Source organism: Anser brachyrhynchus, assembly GCF_964034855.1.
Source record: "Anser brachyrhynchus genome assembly, chromosome: 11".
In the NCBI taxonomy this organism is placed as follows: domain Eukaryota; kingdom Metazoa; phylum Chordata; class Aves; order Anseriformes; family Anatidae; genus Anser; species Anser brachyrhynchus.
This window is the reverse complement of record NC_137706.1, coordinates 19,605,426-19,623,277: the sequence shown is the minus strand read 5'-3', so window position 1 is coordinate 19,623,277 and position 17,852 is coordinate 19,605,426. Positions and strand designations below refer to the sequence as shown.

The following is a 17,852-nucleotide window of genomic DNA, read 5'->3' as shown; positions in this document are numbered from 1 at the left end:
TTGGTTCCATGCTGTACTTAATTATAACTTTCTTTCTTCAGAGACTGTTCTTACTCCACGAATACTCTTTAGTGTTAAAGTGTAAGAAGACATTGTCCTTATATTCCTTAACTAATGGATTATTAATAAAATATTTTAAAAAACAGTGGAATTTGTCTCAGGAGTCAGTCTGTTACAGCTCTCAGAGAGAAAGTTGTTGTGGAAGGCTCATCTTGTAACTTCGGAGTGGCTGGACCCTGGGTAATGTGTTTTTAATGCTTACTCATTTTTCAACTGTTGAAATGATTCCTAGAAGGGAAAAAAAAAAAGTCCAGTTTTGTACATTATCTTGTTGGGGATTTTTATGGGGAAAATAAGCAGAAGCATCTAGCAAACAAATGGTGAGGCTTCTCATAGATGGTGCAGTAGGTTAAATACTCAGTGGCTTGTGTCCAGCAAGATTGGCAAGAAGATGTCTGGCAGTGCCTGAGGACACACTATTAACCTCCCATGCATCTCCCTTTCTTCCTAGGATGCATTTCCTACTTGAGTAGATAGTTTCCATTATTGCTTTATGCTGCCAGGACTACGGGGCCATAAAATCTCATTTTATCTGCATTATAGAGGTAATAAATCTGCACTTAGCATAGCGTTCGCTGATAGTGGTTACAGGGAACTCTGTCAAACTGCGTAACTCTGATGAGTTTTTCTCTTAATGACAGGTAATGAGCAAGGAAGGACCTTTTGTGGGGGCTGTGACTGCACACCCCACGTCCACCTCAGTTCACAGCACATGATGCTTGCAGGAGGCTGCCAAGGGGACACGGTGGGGCGGCTGGGAACAGGGCAGCACCTGGATTAACAGAGCAGAGGGACGGATGGACAGGCTGGTTACAGGGGAGCTGGAACTACGGAGGATTGGAGCTAAGAGATTTGTTTGCGTTTCATTCCCTTGGCAGTATTTATTGCCGCGGCATGCTGTGCTGTGATGCAGCTGGCAATATCGCCGCGCTGGGCTCGAGGCTCCTGTGGTCTCAGGTAGCTCAGCAAGGGGCCGGTGCAGCACGTTGCCCAGCGCAGCCCTGCGGTAAGCGGCACAGCGGGAGGCAATGCGCCCTGCTGCAGCGAGGTGGCCAGGGATGCTCCACAGCCGTTCCCATCCCACTCTGGATACCGACTGCGCTGGGAGCAATGTGTACCTTAGTGGTTATAAAGCCTCTCCCAGGCTCTCCAAACAGCAGCGTGGCCCCCCCGCTGTGTTTTACAGCCATGCCCAAGGGAGAGAGGTCTCACCAAGGACGGACAGTGACGCCATCTCCTCGCCTCTTTGCAGCGATGACACTTGTGTCGCATAGCCAGGGCTGGTCCCAGCTCTGAGCGTGGATGGCAAAAGGTTTCCACTGGGAGAAGTGGCTTCCAGGAGCACGTTCTGGGGCTGTCCCAGTGTTGCAGGGATGGCTGAGCTCAGTGCCTCGAGGTGGGTGCCCCGATTTTGGGTCCCCTTCCCAATACTGACCACAAAGCAGATGCTAAAACCCCACGTGTGTGTACATAAGTTGAAAAGCTCCCAGGCTGTTAGCAGACAGGGAAGCCACAATTACACACAATAATAAATGGAGTGAATTCAGACAGGTTAATCTCCTGCTTCATCCTCTGAAACTACTAATGGTGTCTTGGGGACCTCAGTCTGCAATTAATTGGTGTAAATCAGGAGCAGTATTGGAGCTAATGGAAATTCACTGAGCAAGGGGTGAGCGAAGCCCCACGAGGCTGGCTCTCATGGAGGATAACCTTGTGGGGAGGGCCGACAGATGGATGGACCCCACGCTGCCTCAGCACCGGCTGGGCACCTTCACACTGCAGCTCTGCTGTTTTTCAAAAGGCTGCGCTTTCTGCTCACCGTGTGATAAACAAATTCCTGCACCCAATACAAAGCAACTTTTTAGCCTTCGTAGTTTACAGAGGAGCACAGAAAAACACGAGTGCTCCAGATTCCTGTCCTCAAGTAAGTCTAAGAAGAGCCCCAAACCGGCATTTTTCTTTAAAAAAATCTCATGGCTTTTCAGGTGAGTCCCATTTTTCGGCAGAACCACACCTGCGACTTTTGAAATTGCCACCAGTGATGTCACTGATGTCATCTGCAAAACGTGGCTGAATTTAGAGATGCTCTGAAGAGGTAGCTACTACCCCTGCTCCTGAGTCCTGCCACTGCCACCCAGGACACTGCCCGTACGCAGGAGCAAAAGCATCCAAAATCTGTGGTTCCTGGGGGAAACAAGCCCTGTAAAGCACACTGTCTTTTGTTTCCCTTGGAGTTACTGATCCTGACAAGCTGTCCTTGGGGCCAGTCAGGCTCTGGAGCCTGTTCACCGTGCTGGTGGAGTCCCTGGAGCTTCTACAAGCTCACGATGGCTGCGTATGATAAATGCTCTCATGGTGGCAGCCAGGAAGACAGCTGGGGAACAGGAGCAGGGTTTGTGCAAAAGGTCAGGGACAGCGCAGAAATTCAGATGTTACCGAGAGGCCAACAGAGCCAGTTCAGCCCAGAGCAAATTCTTCCCTCCACTAAGTGAGCAAACCTTTAATGTGGAGCAGATGCAGTGACGTCTTCTTTCCTCGCTGGCTGACTCCACCACGCTCAGAGTGCACCATCAGGAGAGCCACACATTGCATGTTTTGCAAAGTGTTTTCATCAGGCTTCTGGACAAGTTTGCAGGGTTAGCAACCTGGCGCATCAAGCTCTGGTTTTGTTCTGAAAAGAGAAAATAGTTACCATCCAATTCTAGTATTTTTTTTTCCCCTCAAACAAACAACACAAAAGGCTTTGAGATGTCATCGAAGGGATGACTTTGCTGCTGCTGATGATGACAGGGAGTTGTGTTTGTGGAGAACACGGGCCAGTGGGTTATCTGCAATAGGGAACCGCTATGGCTGCAGGGCTGGACCCTGCCCTCTCCCTCTGCCTCGGTCCTGGACACCATTTCCAAAAACGGGTCGCTCTGAGTGGTGACAAGCAGGAGCGAGACCCTGAGGCAGTCATGGGGAAAACATCCCCTACCATTAGCACAGGCTGTGCTGGCCAGCTGGGACCTGTGAGGGGAGAACTGTGAGGGGAGATATGTGAGGAAGACCCCTCAGAAGAGACTTGTGAGGGGGTGCCCATGAGGGAAGACCCCTCAGAGAAGGTCCCTGATGCAGCCCTGGTGAGGGGAGACTGGTGGTGGGGGACCCATGAGGGGAGACCCCTCAGAAGAGACCTCTGAGGGGAGAACCATGAGGGAAGATCCCTCAGAGGAGGTCCGTGAGGCAGCTCTGGTGAGGGAACAGTGGTGAGGGGACACCCATGAGGGCAGATCCCTCAGAGGAGGTCCGTGAGGCAGCTCTGGTGAGGGAACAGTGGTGAGGGGACACCCATGAGGGCAGACCCCTCAGAGGAGATCCATGCAGCAGCTAACAAGGGGAGACCCGCGAGGGGTCCCCCCGACCCCACACAACATGGGCGCTGAGATACCCCTCACCGACACCGACTCCCACCCGCGCCGCTGCCTCCCCCCGGCCGGGAGGGAAGCCCCCACAGCCCTGCCAGCCCCGGAGCCGTGTCAGCCCGGTCCCGGCCGGCCCCATCGCGGCGCTGCGGGCGGATGCACAAGATGGCGCAAGGCGCTGCCCGCCCCCGCCCGCCGGCGGCCCCGCTCCCTCAGCGCCGCCCCCCCGGCCCCCTGCCCGCCCGCCCGCCCGGCGCGGCGGCGTGCTCGCACGGAGGGGAGCTGCGCTGAAATCCGCTTTTTGGCTTTTTCACCCCCGTTTTTTTTTTTTTTTTTTCCCCCCTTTCCTCTCCTCCCCCCCCCCCCTCCCTTCTCAAGCGGAGGGAGGATCTCTCTGCCTCGCCTCCTCCCTTCCCCTCCCGCCCCGGCTGCTCCCTCCCCGTGGGGCGCAGGGAGGCGAGCCCGCCCGGGATGCCATGGCTCCGCCGGGCTCCGCGCTGCCCGCCTGCCTGCTGGGGCTGCTGCTGCTCGCCTGCCGCGGAGGTAAGGGCGGGGGGCGACGGGTGGGGGACCGGGAGCCATCGCCGCTGTCCGTCCGTCCGTCCGTCCGTCCCCCGGCACCCCCTTTTGGGGAGCGGGGGCACCCCACGCACAGCCCCGACCCCAAGCCCTGCAGCGGGGTCGCGGACCTTCTGCTGGTCCCAGCCCCTTGGCCGTCCCCGGCCGCCACCGTCCCTGCTCGCAGCCCGTCCCCGTGGCCTCGGACCACCCGGTGGGGCCAAGGGGGCTCCGAAAGCTCCGGGTGTCGAAGCGTGGAGGTGTGCCACGGCCCCCCTCCATCGCCGGCGGCGGTAGCATCCCTCCGTGGGATGGGGTCCCACCGTCACCCACGGTGGAAGCGTCCCTCGCTGGGTGAGGCGTTGGAGGGGGACGGTGGCGTCCGTGGGGACCGCGCTGCCTTCAGCGCTGGGGAAGGGACGTGGAGGTTGTGGTGGCGGTGGCCTGGCTTCGGGTCCACGCCTGGAGAGCCCACACGAAGCCGTCACCGGCTTGGACGAGGCGCGTTGGCCAGCGGTAGGTGGTGGCTGCCCACAGGGACGTGGGGCTGCGAGCTGCTGAACCTCCGAGCACCCAGCGTTCACGTAACGCCCGGCTCGGTTCCTTCAGCCACAACGGGTAACACCACCCACCGGACCGGGGCCCAACTACAAAAACAGGGTTTCTTTCCCCTGGACCTACGAGCCCTGCTGATAAATCGCGGTGTTTTCGCTCCGCCGGGGATGCTGCTTAAGTACGGGGCTAATCTGAGAGGGACGCTGAGAAAGATGCTGTGCTGTAGCAAAATATTCCTGTGCCTCCTGCCCTCTCTTCGCTTAGCAGCCTTATAAAGAAAAGCAGGAATTGTTTTTAAAACCGTACGAGCAGCCCAGCAGGGTCAGAGGGAGAAAAGCGTGTGTTCGATTAATTAATTAATCAGAGGTTTGCTGCCTGATATGAGGGGTGTTTAAGAAACCGGGCTGGGGGCCCTTCCCGTGATAAATCTCGCCACGTGGTCCGTGGCAGCCCCAGCGAGGAGAAGCCGGCGTGACTCGGAAAATAGAAGTTGTCCGTGGAGCGGGTGTAACGAGGCGGGTCTCGTTGCCCTGTTGGGATACCGCAGTGCAACGGGGATGGACTTTTTTTTGAGGGGGGGAAAGGTTGGGAGAAGGAGGCTTTGAAAGCAAACCTTTGATGAGCCGAGTGTGCGTCTAGCTTATCGCCTGCTGCTGTCGGAATTGCCCCGCGTGCTCGTTTTACGCTGCGACTTGGCAAGGCTTAGGGGGGTGTTTCTCCAGCCCCGCTGCCGACCGCTTGGCTGCGCATTAAAAGTTTTTCTGGTCTGAGGTTTCCCCCCTGCCCTTGGCGGGTTTCTGCACCGTAGGTGCGGTTAGCAGCGGCGTGACGCCGTCTCTGGGCTCTGCTGCATTTAACGAAGCCCCCGCGCCGATGGTCGGTCGGTGTTGGAGCAGAAAGGCTGGGCAGGGGGTGTACGGGGACGGGTCCTGTGCTCTGGGGACGGGTCCTGTTCTCTGGGGACCGATGCTGTCCCTTTCCATGCGGGATGCTCGCTGCCCTGCTCCTCGGGACGCGGCGCTCGGCTCCCACCCGTGCGGCTCTCCTGAAGCGCAGGCGTGGGAGCTGGTCAGGGTGCCGGAGGGGGCTCGGCAGCGAGACACTATTTTCTTTTCTTTTCTTTTTTTTTCCTTTTAATTTCCTGGAGCTCTTTGTTCTGGGTGGTGGACAGCTTTTTGTCTGTTACTGCTGAGCCCGGCATTCAAAGGCAGGCATAGGAATACCAGAGGCTCCCGGCTCTGCTCAGTAACAGCCTTGGAATTAAGCGTCGTCATTTATATTTAAGTAGGCTTAACTTCTAAATTATTGAAGCTCTAAGCTTTCACTAATTCCTGCTCTGCGTGGCTCTGTGTTCTTGTTTCTAGATTCAAAAAAAAAAAAAAAAAAAAAAAGATTGCCATCTCCTAAACCGGTGTAATACCCCCTATGTTTTCTTCATATACCTAGAGGTTATCTGGTGTCACTTCCCCAGGAAAGCTCAAAGCCGCTGCATGAAATTCAGTGTTTGGGCTTTGCCTCTCTCGGGGGGTTCGACGGGAGGAGCTCGGGGAGCGGTGCCGGGCGCGAGGCTCGGCGGGTGCGAGCGTGCCGCTGCCACGCACGCGTCCGCTGGGGCCACCGCCGCCAAGCTTCCCGCTGGGAGCACTGAAAAGCCGCCCGAAAGAAAGGGAGAGGGGGCAGCCTGGTCCCCTCCCCGTCCTCCCTGCCACCCCCCGGCACGGGGAATGGAAAATCCTGAGCTAATCACATTGCTCCTCTTCTCATGACCTGTCAGGCTCCGGGCTGGCACGGCACGAGCCCTGTGCTTGTTTAGGAGCTGGCGGTGGCAGAGGGTCCCCGGTCCCAGCGGCAGCCCAGGTCCCCCTCCCCTCTTTCCTGCTCCAGCCTGGTTTTATCCGAGCACCCCAGTGCGACCAGCCCGCCTCGGGCCAGCGTGGAGCAGCTCAGCAGCAGAACTTTCGGGCAGAGAGCTGCAAAACCGCTCTCACGGCATGCGTGCAAACAAGGGAGCCTCTTGCCTTCCCTTCTGCCTGCGTGAACTTTCCTTTCCTTGGCTTCCCTCCTCCTGCGGGGTTGTGTCACGGTGCTGGAGCTGAGCACACCCTTCATTCCGTAGCCTGCGACGGGGCTGGGGCAGAAGATGCTTTCCTCCGTGCCCCCTTCCCCCAGCCTTTATTTCTTCGTGCTTTGCACCCCTGGGCTTCTGCCCCCGGATATTGTCCTTTTATTTGATCTAACCAAACAACGCAGGAGCCCCCCTCTGCATATCAAGAATTCCCATCTACATCAATAACGTCGGGCAGGAACAGTCCGTTCAAAATTACTTTGAAATCACAAACTTATTTGAACTTTACTGGAGCTTTTAGTTTTACAGAGTTTAGAAACTAATAAATTACGTAGCAGGGCTCATGAAAAGCTACCCGAGTCCGCTTATCCAAAAGAATATGCAACATTTTGCTTTTGCAAGAAAATAAAAATAATTGTTTACACATGTTCAGGAGTCGTTGGCAAGCATATAAAACGGACGGTTAAGGAGGCGAACATGTCAATAATTGCACTTTAAGAGGAAAGAGAGGCAAGCAGGCGAGCGCACCAAGGAAGGCGCGCAGCGTACCGGTCTGGCCTCGCTCTTATATCAGATGTCGCTGCTGCGTCGCGCCCTCCGCTCGAGGGGAGCCCGGTCCCTTAACAACCCGGCCCCGCTCCCGCGGTGGTAATTTAAAACCAGAGTTTCAGGGCAGAGTCGAGGATTTGCTGCCTTTTTATTATTTTTTTTTTTTATTTGCGCACGCGATGAAGCTCGCCGCGAGTCGGGAGGGCGCGGGCTGCGGCGGGTGGCGGCTGCGTGCGAAGATGCTGTCGCACGAGGATCTTTGCTGCTGAAACCCGAGCGTGTGCGAAACAGGAGAGAAGTGCAAAGGGGATGGCTCTGGTTTTGGAGCTAGCAGGTTTTTCCTTCTGGTTTTGGAGCTAGCTTCCTGGGGAAGGCTCTGGTTTTGGAGCTGGCAGGGACCCGCACTTCCAGGTCGCAGGACGGGAGGTGGCGGGGCAGAGGGAAAGGCAAGCGAAGGGAGGGAGCTGGGAGCCTTGGAATCCCCTGGATGAGAGTTTCAAAGGTTTTAACGCGCACAGAAACTTCTCTTCCTCCAGAAGGGCCTTGCCTTTCCTTCCCTTGCTCGCCGGCCAGTCCTGCCCCCGGCACTCAAGCCGAATTCCCGGGGCGATGCGATGGGGCTGCTGATTTTTGGCTGCGGGGAGCCAGCTCTGCGCACAGCACTTCCCTTCTCGGCCGCTGCCTTTGCCCTGTCCTGGCGCACGCGGTGCTTTCCTGCTCCGGATTTGTGGCGCTGATGCCCTCCGCGGTGAGGCCGTGATCCGGTCAGGGCTGCGAAACACGTGGGGAGCGCAAATAACAACGCGTCCTACGCTCGGGCTGCCGCCCTGCTCTCCGGCTGCCTCGCCGTGCGCGGAGCTACGGCGGGCAATTCGCTCGGAAACGGGTCTGTGCCCTCTGCAGCCTCACCGACGGGTTTCACCCTGCTTGCTTCAGAGACGGGGGAGCCCACGAGGACTCGGAGCTCGTCCTGGAAAGGGGTCTTTGTGCTGGGAACGCTTCCTGCTTCCGCGCCGTATTTTAACGAGCGACCTCCTGGGATTTGCCCGGTCTGGTCTCAAACATCTGAAAATTATTTGGGGCCGTTTCTCTGCCTCTTCGGGCTGCGTTTGCTAAAACCTCGGCATCAGGCGGCCGAGAGGTCGGTTATCCTCCCAAAGCCTCCTGCAGTCCCCTCACGAGTGGATGTGGTTTGTGCGCCCTGATGGACAAAGCACTTCGTGTAACCTCTGTCCGAAAGGAAAGGGACTGAAATAATCTGAGCTCGTAAACGTTACTGCCAGCAGGGCGGTGGGCATGTTACAGCCTATTTCTCTTCTCTAAACGTACATTTTTCTGGATGCCCTAAAGAGCCAATTTGCACTTTCCCTCAGTGCAGCGCCCTTCTCCTTAGGGTCTGGGTCAGCCTCGAGGAGATTTAAGGGAGCACCAGCCGGATTTTTAGGTTGCCAATTTCTTCCTCCTGAAACCTGTTTGGAGAGCATCTTGCAGGCCTAGATAGCTGTTCCTTCCATCTCCTTGCATTTGCAGAAGTGTTTATAAAGAAAACACCAACAAAAAAAAACAAAAACCAGGGGTAATTTCCCGCTGGGCTGTCCCAACACACACCCGCGTTTTCTGTCCTAACACCGACCCGCTGCCCACTGCCCAAACCCCGCTTCTGGGCTCGTGGGAGCCCCAGGGACGCTTTCTTGTGATTTTTATTGCAGCAGGACCTCGGTGAAGGCCAGGCTCGCCGGCGGCTCGCCGCTGATTTATGCGGCATTACGCTGGGAACAAACGCGGTAAATCAGGAGAGGGCAAGCAAGACCCTTCTGGCCGCGAGAGGCTGCTTGTGGGTGGGTGTCGGAGCGACGCGGGAGGAGCTGGGGCTGCTGGCGTCTCCTCGCCGAGCTGGGACGGGCAGCGAGGGCCTGGCTGCTCCCACAGCGTCTCGTTTTAATGGCCTGGGCATCACCCGTGGGGACCACGTGCCGCTGGGGCTGAGGGGTGCAGGGGGACGAGGCCAGGTCTGGCTCGGGCTATTTGCGATGGGAGCAGCGAGGTCAGCTGCTCTGTCTTGCAGGAGAACAGGACGGGGAGCCAAAACCGAATGGAAAAGGACAATGCTAGGGTATGAGCGAGTTCTTTTGAAGCTTTGAACATGAATCACAGTGTCAAGTCAAAAATAATTAAACTTTTTTTTTTTTTTTTAAATGTACTTCAAAGTGTCTTTTAAGCTTCCCATTAATTCCAAGTTCTTTCTCTCAGCGCTAAATAAATCTCTCGGTTCAAAAGCACAAGTGCTAATTGGTTTCTCTGAGTCTGCCTGTCTGCTTGATCAATAGGGGGAAGGAGTTTTTGTTAAATATTTGCACGTATAGCCTCATATTGTATTGCTCAGGGAGATGGTAAATGTTTCTCCAAAGGAGACTTGGAGGATGAGGATTCCAATAATTTTCTCGTGGCCTTTATGTCACAGCTAATAACGCTTCCTCCCTCCGTCCTGCTGCAGAAGTAAAGCAGTTTTCCCTCGTGTGCTGCCTGCTGCAGCCTGAGAGGAGCTGATCCTGTCCCTGCCTGGCACCCCTGTGCTGAGCGGGCGGCGCTGGGAGCCTTGGAGCCCTCCTGGAGGTGCCCGGGACGCCGGGTGGGATGAGGCAGGTTTGGGTACGCAGCCACACAGCCTCAGTGGCTTCCTCTCCCTCGCAATTAATTGCACTTTTACTGTTGCCATGTGCCTTCCGAGTGTCATTTACTTCCAATTTCATCGTTCGTGCGCCTCGCTGCTAAGTGCAATCAGATATTTGTGCTAACGGAGCTGGCTCCCCGTCTCCGCTGTTACCTCCTGGCTCTGCGTGATCTCCCTTGGCCCTTCTGGAGCACACGCTCCTCGTGGTGCCAGCAGCCTTCACCTCCTGCCTCGGCCATCCTCAGCCAGCGTCCCCATCCCTTCGACCCTCATCATCCCACGGAGGCAGGGATCTGCATTTGGGGTCCGCCCTGGGGACCCGGAGCCCCACGGTGCCGGTCTTGGGAGGCCAAACCCCAGCGTCTCTGTTCGAGGTCCAGTCCCTGAAAACCATTTTCGATGTGGGTAATCCCAGGCAGTGGCGCTTCCCAGTGCGGCCAAAGGGCTGCAGGGGGATGTTTAGGAAGGGACAAGGGACCTGTAAGGTGCCCAATTCCTACCGTGCCTTGCACCCAGCTTTTTCCAGAGCAGCTGTGCACAGACCATAGGTTTGTGGGCCAGTTTCTTATTCCTCCCCTTCCTGGTGCGTAGCGCTGGGTGATGCAGCATCCTAGAGCCTCACTTTTTCTCTTTTTTTGAGAAAAACTTCCAGGAACGGGACGCTGCACCCTGTAAACTTTGCAGAGTAGGACACCGAGGCCCTCGAGGACCAAAGCGGAGTTTTTCAAGGCGGTTTAGGATCTATCTGCTTAATGATACAACTTAGGCAGCTTTAGGGTGTGCAGTGCGCCAGGGAAAGGCTTTGGGACTTTTGAAGGGCTCCTCCCCTTGTCTTTCAGCGTCCAGCTGTCTGGGAAGAAGAGAGACTTGGCCCAGAGTTGGTGTGGAAAGCCTGTGCCGGGCACGTCTGAGGGCCCCGCTCCTAATTCCGAGCGGCGTCGCTTCTGCTGCTCGAGCAGCCCGGAGTTAGGATGCAGACCGACTGTTTATGGAGGTAAACATGATTATCTCCAATCACAGGCCCTAATGACGGTTATTATAATGACAGCGATTGTGGGAAGGGCATGTAATTATGTTGATTCTTCCTTTTATTGTACATCTAATAATAAGCTATTTTATCTAAGAGTCCAGGGGAGCGGGGGAAAGACGGGGCATTTAATTCATTAGGGATTTTTCCTGATTGCCTGTTAGGTTAAATCCTGAAATCCCGGTCAATTTTATCAAGTCAGAAGCCCCCCTGGGCTCCGCGGGGAGGCAGGAGGTGAGGGTCCTTACCCTGCCAACAGGGGATGGGGCCCTAGCACGTTAGGTGCTGTCGAGATTCCGGCCACTTTGCAGAAAAATGCGGAGCATTCGTCTAATTCCTTAATTTTTACCCCCCAAAAAAGTAATTGGCGGGTTTGTGCTGGCCGCAGCGTACCTTGCGGAGAGGACCCCAGGGCTATCCTGTAAAAAAAACAACCTGAAGTCACGCTGAGCAATGGATCACCGAGATGGCTGGAGCTTGCCTGACATTTTAAGGCTTAATGGGTTAATAAAGCGTGTGCTGGAGGTGTCCGTCGCTAAGTAGGGTTTGCCCCTTCCCTGCACACGCTCATACCTTGACAGCAGTACCTTTGACCCGCCGAGCACTACCCCTGCCTTCTTTGTCTGCTCCGTCCATCTGCCTCGGCTCAGGTTGCACTCAGTGTTTATCCCCCGTAATCCAATTTAAGTTGCCGTAGAAAGCGATGGGGGTTTACGGAAAGAAAGGGAAAAAATCTCACCGGGTTTGCAGAGCCAAAAAGACTGGCTTTTTTTTTTTTTCCTTTTAGGCTAACTGTCTCCTCTCATCTCTTTTATTTCTACCGTGCATTAACGCTCTCCCCCGTTACCCCAGCGCATCGGGATGCTGTCAGTGGCAGGGTCGGTCGGAGACCCGCGTTACAAAGGCCGTGCCATGGCTGATGCTTGCCCAAAGACCTTGCCCACGCGTGCCCCAGTTCCTCCAGCAGCCGTGGAGTTGATCCCCTGGATCCTGTGGAAGAGGGAGAAGCTGCCCCGCAGGCCACAACTGCTGGAAGCCTCCTCCTCTTGGTGGCTGTAGCACAGGAGAGCAGCTAGAGGCTTTCCAGGGATTCACATGAAATCCTACTTTTCGTACTCTCCTGGAATTTCCTCTCGGTTGCTCTTGTTGATTAAAAAAAATCACCTCCATCCCTGCATTTACACCCTTCGGATGTTTGTATGACTCCTGTTCCTCGGTCGCTTTTTTGTCTTCTGTGTCAGCGTGTGTTTTGGGCTAATCTTTAAATAATAGCTCCATTTCTGTCGTCCTCTGTAGTGCTTAATCATGCCTGTATGGCAAATTATACCCTAAAAAGGTGTGCTGGACCAAGTGAAGCATAAGAGGCCGCAGTGTTTAAGCATTTTGTTGGCAAAAGAAGAAAATTAGTACGTTTCTGTGTGATGGGAAGCGAGGCTTTGCCCGTTGTTGGTACAGACTCCGCAATAACTCCCATGCCCTGAGATTTCGAGGGCAAAGCCTTGGGAGGCAAAACATTCCCAAGGGTTCCTTGTTTTTCTGAAATGTTTTCCCCATCACCCATTAGCTGCTTGAGCAGTTGGCTCTCGCTTGGTCTTGCGGACGCGTTGCTGACTCCGTCCTTCTCTCTCCTCCCTGCCTTTTAGATTTCGGCCGTTCCTCCGAGCTGGCATTCGTGGTGGAGCCCAGCGATGACATCGCGGTGCAGGAGCAGCCCTTGATCCTCTACTGCCAGGTGGAGGGCATCCAGCCCATCACCATCACGTGGCGGAAGAACGGCGCGATGATCGTGGACAGCGAGAACGCCTTCATGTTGGCCAACGGCTCGCTCTACGTCTCCCGCTTCCAGAGGGTCCGCGGGGACGGGTCCTCGGACGAAGGCGAGTACGACTGCATGGCGCAGAACCACTACGGGCTGGTGGTGAGCCGGAAAGCCAAGATCCAGGCAGCCAGTAAGTACGGGTTTTGTCCCGGCTGCACCTCCTGGGGCAGCTCTTCTACGGCGCTACGTGCTCGGGGAGGGAGGCTTAAAGAAGGGAAGAGAAAGAAGAGCAGGGAGCCGGTGTGGGGATCTGGCATCTAATCTCTGCGGTTGTCCAGCTGTGAAAGAAGAGCTAATCAGCCTTCTCGGGGGGAGAAAACCAAAAGCCAGCTTCTAGCAGTAAATCTGTCTCGGAGGGGTGAGTTACGGTAAAGTCATGGAGTGAAATAGTCCATGGTCCGCGTCTCTCCTGCGGTAGTTTTGGGAGCCCATCGGCTCTGCGGCACGGTCGGGCTCTGCTTGGCAGGCAGCACATCCTAAACCTTCAGCAGAGACCTTCTGAAGGTCATGGTTTCTTTCCTTTTGTTATTTAAGACAGGCAGTGTGGAGGCAGCAAGGTCTTATTTACTACCCAGTGTGGCAGTGCCTTTGGGGGCAAGGCTAACAACACCAGACAGATTGTCTGCTGGGGGAGCCTGGAGGAGGAGAGAGATGAAAATGTCAGCGAGGGAATGAAATTTAAAGGTGGGGGAGGAAGAATTACAGGGCTCGCTGCGACTCCAGCCCTGCGCAGAGCCCGGCTTAGCCCCTTGCACCTGGAAATGCTGCCGCAGCCGGAGCACTTGGCCCATTTGGGTCGTCTGATGATGGTTTCCCTGTGCCAGCTCTGGTTTCTGGGTTAAGTTTGTCCTGGGGTTGATGGCAGAGCTGAGGAGCTGTGACGTGGTGGCTTCTGTCCCTGCTGTGGTGGTGGCTGGCTTTGCCCACAGCCTGTCTGCAGGCTGCGGAGGGGCTGCCACCAGCCCTTTTTGCATCGCACCAGAAGTTGCTGCTGGGCTTGATTTATATTCAGCGGGGATGTGGGTGTTCAATATGGCCCCGAGACCTGGCCAAACGCTGGTTTGTTAAATTAAGTTTTACTGAAGTGTTCCCCGACTTGTCTGAGAGGCGGCTGCCACCCTTCTCTGTGTGCAAGCCACTTACACCACTTCCATTGTGTCTGCTAACCACGCCGTGCTTTTTCGGTGCAAAGCCTACAGCAGGGTTTGGGGCCAGACCCAGGGTCCCCCGGCTGCAGTCCCCAGCCTGGGGGGGCCTTTGGAGCGCAGCATCCCGCTCCCCGCAGCGCTGGGCCCGCTGGCAGCCCACCAAGGGAACACTTCAGCCCTTGTGTACAACAATTCCCGAGCGCGTGAAGTGGCCATCTGCAAACCTAGCTTTTCAGTAGGGTAAGAAATGACATTGTCCAGGAGCCAAGGGCTTTGGGGCCGTGCCAGATTAGCAGCTGGATCTGAAACGTGTCCGTCTTGCGGTGCTAAACCTCGGAGCGCTTCTGGTGAACGGCTCTGGCGTTGGTGAGCCGGGAGCTGGCTGACGCACGAGCACAATGCCAGGCTTCTGGGACCTGTGAACAGGAGACAGGAGAGCCGGAGGAGTTACCTTTGGGATAGCGGACTGTCGATAAACACTGCTACCTCGGCTCCTGCATCAATATGTATGGGATGTGCTGTGTGGCCCTGGATAGCCTTTCCTTTTGTAGCTTCCTGTGAATCGAATTGAGAAAGGGATTGCGTTGAAAACGCTCTGGAGCCCGTGCTGGCTTCAGGCTTGGTTTGTTGCCAGCCCTAAGGAAAGGGCTGGGGGAGGCCAGCACCAAACACAGGCACCTGGCCCCAACGCCACGTGCACCTGCTGGCAGCGGGACTGGAACAGGGGATGTTGTGGGCAGGGGTAACGCACGGCTCTGGCGTGTGCAAGCAAAGGTGAGATCTCCCAAAACCAAACCACAGTTGTACCCTTGAGCCCCCGTGTCTTGGGCTCGTTGTACGCAAGTCATAGCGATTTTCCTTACCCCAGCTCCAGATCAGGGAGTCGAACAAGGTGGGGAAGGTAATTATCCCTGTTTTAGAGACGAGGGGACCATCGCGTTGAAGCCGTGGGTGCTGGCTACCTGGAAGCAAAAACCCGAGTGCTGAGCAGACCTTTGCGGAGCAGAGTAAATACTGCTGGTGGGTAAAAGCTCATCCCGGTGCCGAGCTCTTCTTCTCCCCGAGCCTGACATCTGAACACAAAAGCAGAGGAGAAATAAAAACCTGTCGCAAACAGAAATCCTGAAAGTTGATCAAGGCCGTGCTACCGCGGAATAAAAGGGATCTGACGGAGTGGAGCCCCTCGAGAGCCCCGCTGCACTTTTCGCTGTCTTCAAAGGCGTGCCGTTGGTCTCGTATCACCGTTACAGCCGCTGGCTTCGGGTTTTTGCCTGGAATATAATCTGCTTGGCTCGGAGGAATGTACATATTTGCATTCAGGAAATGTAGGTTGGATATCATATTTTTTTTTACATTTCAAATTTACTTGGACGCTGGGCGCGGAGCAGAATTTAACTGGAAGAAGATGCCGCGCTCAGCCGCCGCGCGTGCGGCCCCGCTGGGCTCGCCGTGGGTGCGCGGGGCGGGCAGATTAGCCCGGCTTTGCAAGGAAGCCACAGGTTTGGCACAATCCGGAGACTGTGGAGCTGCAAAAATGTGCAGTTTTGCCATAGCAGTAGGTGAGATGTATGTAAAGGTGGGGAACGGGACAGCCTGTGTTGTCCACCCCAGCTTCCTCTGCTGCCTTAGGTGAGTCTTGTTGCTTTCCTGCCTCAGTTTCCCCATGGAGCGGGCACTTCTTAAAATCCTCCTGCTAGAAATTGGCTTGTGGAATTTTCTTAACCGCAATTCTTTGGAAATATCTGTATTTTGTCATTGGTAATCAAAGATTCTCAGCAGAGGAAAGTACATCTTGGCTGTTTTGTGGATTGGCAGGCCATGTGCTAAACACCTTGATGATATTTTTGTACTGTAACCTCCTTTAGAACAAGTACATGTGTGCAAGCAGCGTGTGCACGACCGAGTCGAGCAGAGGCCCTTGGCGCTTCCATCCTCTGCCTGACGTGCTGCCTGGAACTTTTTCGGTCGCTGTTCCTGCGCCTTTTCAGGCCCTGGTGTGCTGTCAGCAGGCGGTGGAACGCAGCGTGTTTTTGTGATCCGACCAGGTTACTGAACACAGACCTTTCCCTGATGGCAGTTTCATGATTCCTCACGACTCCGGGCTGTCTTAATTTAAATCGGTTTGGTAGACAGCGTGTTCTCAGGCGGCAGGGAGTGCTGGCTGTGTCTGTGCCAGCAGCCAGTGCCTGCCTTTGCTGTCTGGGGGTGAAGACACCCCCGAGCAGTAAGCACTGGAGTCCACCCCTTTGGAAGAGGGGCTCCCCAAAACGCAGCCACGTTTCTTCTCATCGCCACCTTTTGCTTAACTCAGCCTTCCTCCACTCCGATCCCGCTGTCTCCTGGCATTTCCAGCCCTTTCTGCCAATGCTGTAATTTGACGGAGCCGGCTCCCCGTCATCATAAATCACAGCCCGGCCGGTGGAGTAGGACCCATTGATTCTATCACTCAATAACGAGCAGTTACCACTAATTGGAAATCACCATCAAACCGGGTATTGGATCAGGCTCCGCACGCATCCGGCCTGAGAGCAGCGATTGTCACCGTTTGATCTGGAGCTATTAAAAAAAAAAAACAAAAAACAAAAAGGAAGGTAAGTCAATCGTGCAGCTTAGATCCAGGGATATTTCACGAAGCTTGGCGACACGGGCCTGCCGGTACCTGAAATACTGTGGGATGCGAGAGTGAAGCTGGAGAGGTCGGGGCTGGCAAAAAAGGCACTTTCCTTCTCGTGTCTTGCCGCAGGGCACTGCTCTGTAGCCGTGCTCGACACCACACGTTCCCCGTGCCTGTCACTGCTCCCTTACTCCCTTCCCCTTCTGCATCCTGCCCCAAATCCCGTTCCCCCCCAGCACATCGCCTGGCCATCCCCGGCCTCCCCCAGGACAGGGGCTCAGCTCTGCCATCGTCCCGCGGCCCCCGTCCCGGGGCTCTCCCTGCAAACACACCAACCACCGTGACCCCCGGGCCAAGGGTCTCGAGGCCATTTGCAAAATATAAAAAGGGGGCAGGTCTGCTGAATATGCATGCCTGCAAGTTGTTTTCCCTCGCTAAGCTGCCCGGCGAGGGGAGGAGGTTGGGAATCGCGGGGATTTTAAAGCAGCCGAGATCTTCCCATCGGTTCAGCTCCTCGGCGCGGAATACATTCAGGGTTTAACCTGCAGCCCCCTTTCCAGGCTCCGGGGTGGTGGGAAGAGCTGCTGAGCCCAAATAATGGCAGCATTTATAAGAGTGTAGAGACAAGAAGGAAGTCTAAAAGGATTAGGGAGAGACAAAGGGGGCTGATTATTTTATGGGTCACAATACAAGGCATTAGAGCGAGATCACAAAGGGATGTAATTACAAAAGAAGGCCATACCGGGGGGATCAAACCAGGATTAGAGTGGGAAATGTTTTTACACAGTTTTGTTCCACTCATTATGAAGTTAGCATTTGAAATTAAGGTTTAAATAAGGTGGCACCAAAGTTGTCCCCAAGGTATTTCCTGGGCAGTGCCACTGTTTGGATGCAGGGGCCCAGCTCCCAACGCGAAGTCACGCCGCGAGCGCGCGGCTTTGCTGCTGGTTGCTCCTGCACGCACGGCGCCCGTACCGACGGCACGGCCCTGCCTTGTGCTTGTGCTTCCCACCGCGGGAACCCGTTTCTGCGTCTGGGATCGGGATGCTTTTGTGAGGACAGGTTCCAGCGGCGCGAGGCACGTGCTGGAGGTAAAGGGATGCTTTAGAGGTGCTGCTTTGCTGCTCTGGAGCCGTGCTGGTGTCACTCCCAGGATCTCGGGGCTGATGCTCACTTCCAGTTTGTCGCAGTTTAGCCCCTGGTGTTGCACGCCAAGTTTCTTGCGTCCACAAACAAAATTTGTGTTTATTTTTCCCCCATTTTCTTAGCATTTCCTGCTCTTTCTTCTCAAATACTGAGGGGTGAGCCTGAGCAGCGGGGCTTAGTCTGGTACCAGCGGTGTGTCTCTGCCTAATGCCTCTGCTTTGAATGCTCCCAGCTCT

The 17,852-nt window shown here is 55.4% G+C and overlaps 1 protein-coding gene across 1 annotated transcript in view; it reads left to right on the top strand.

Annotated features, from left to right (window-relative positions):
* Positions 1-3,721: 3,721 nt before the first annotated feature.
* The window catches only part of IGDCC3 (immunoglobulin superfamily DCC subclass member 3), an 88,505-nt gene continuing 74,374 nt past the window's right edge, over positions 3,722-17,852 (top strand). The window contains exons 1-2 of the mRNA XM_080551444.1: positions 3,722-4,007; positions 12,533-12,838. Coding sequence (XP_080407570.1) covers positions 3,941-4,007; positions 12,533-12,838 — 373 coding nt within the window. The 5' untranslated portion in view covers positions 3,722-3,940. The remainder of the gene's footprint in view (positions 4,008-12,532; positions 12,839-17,852) is intronic.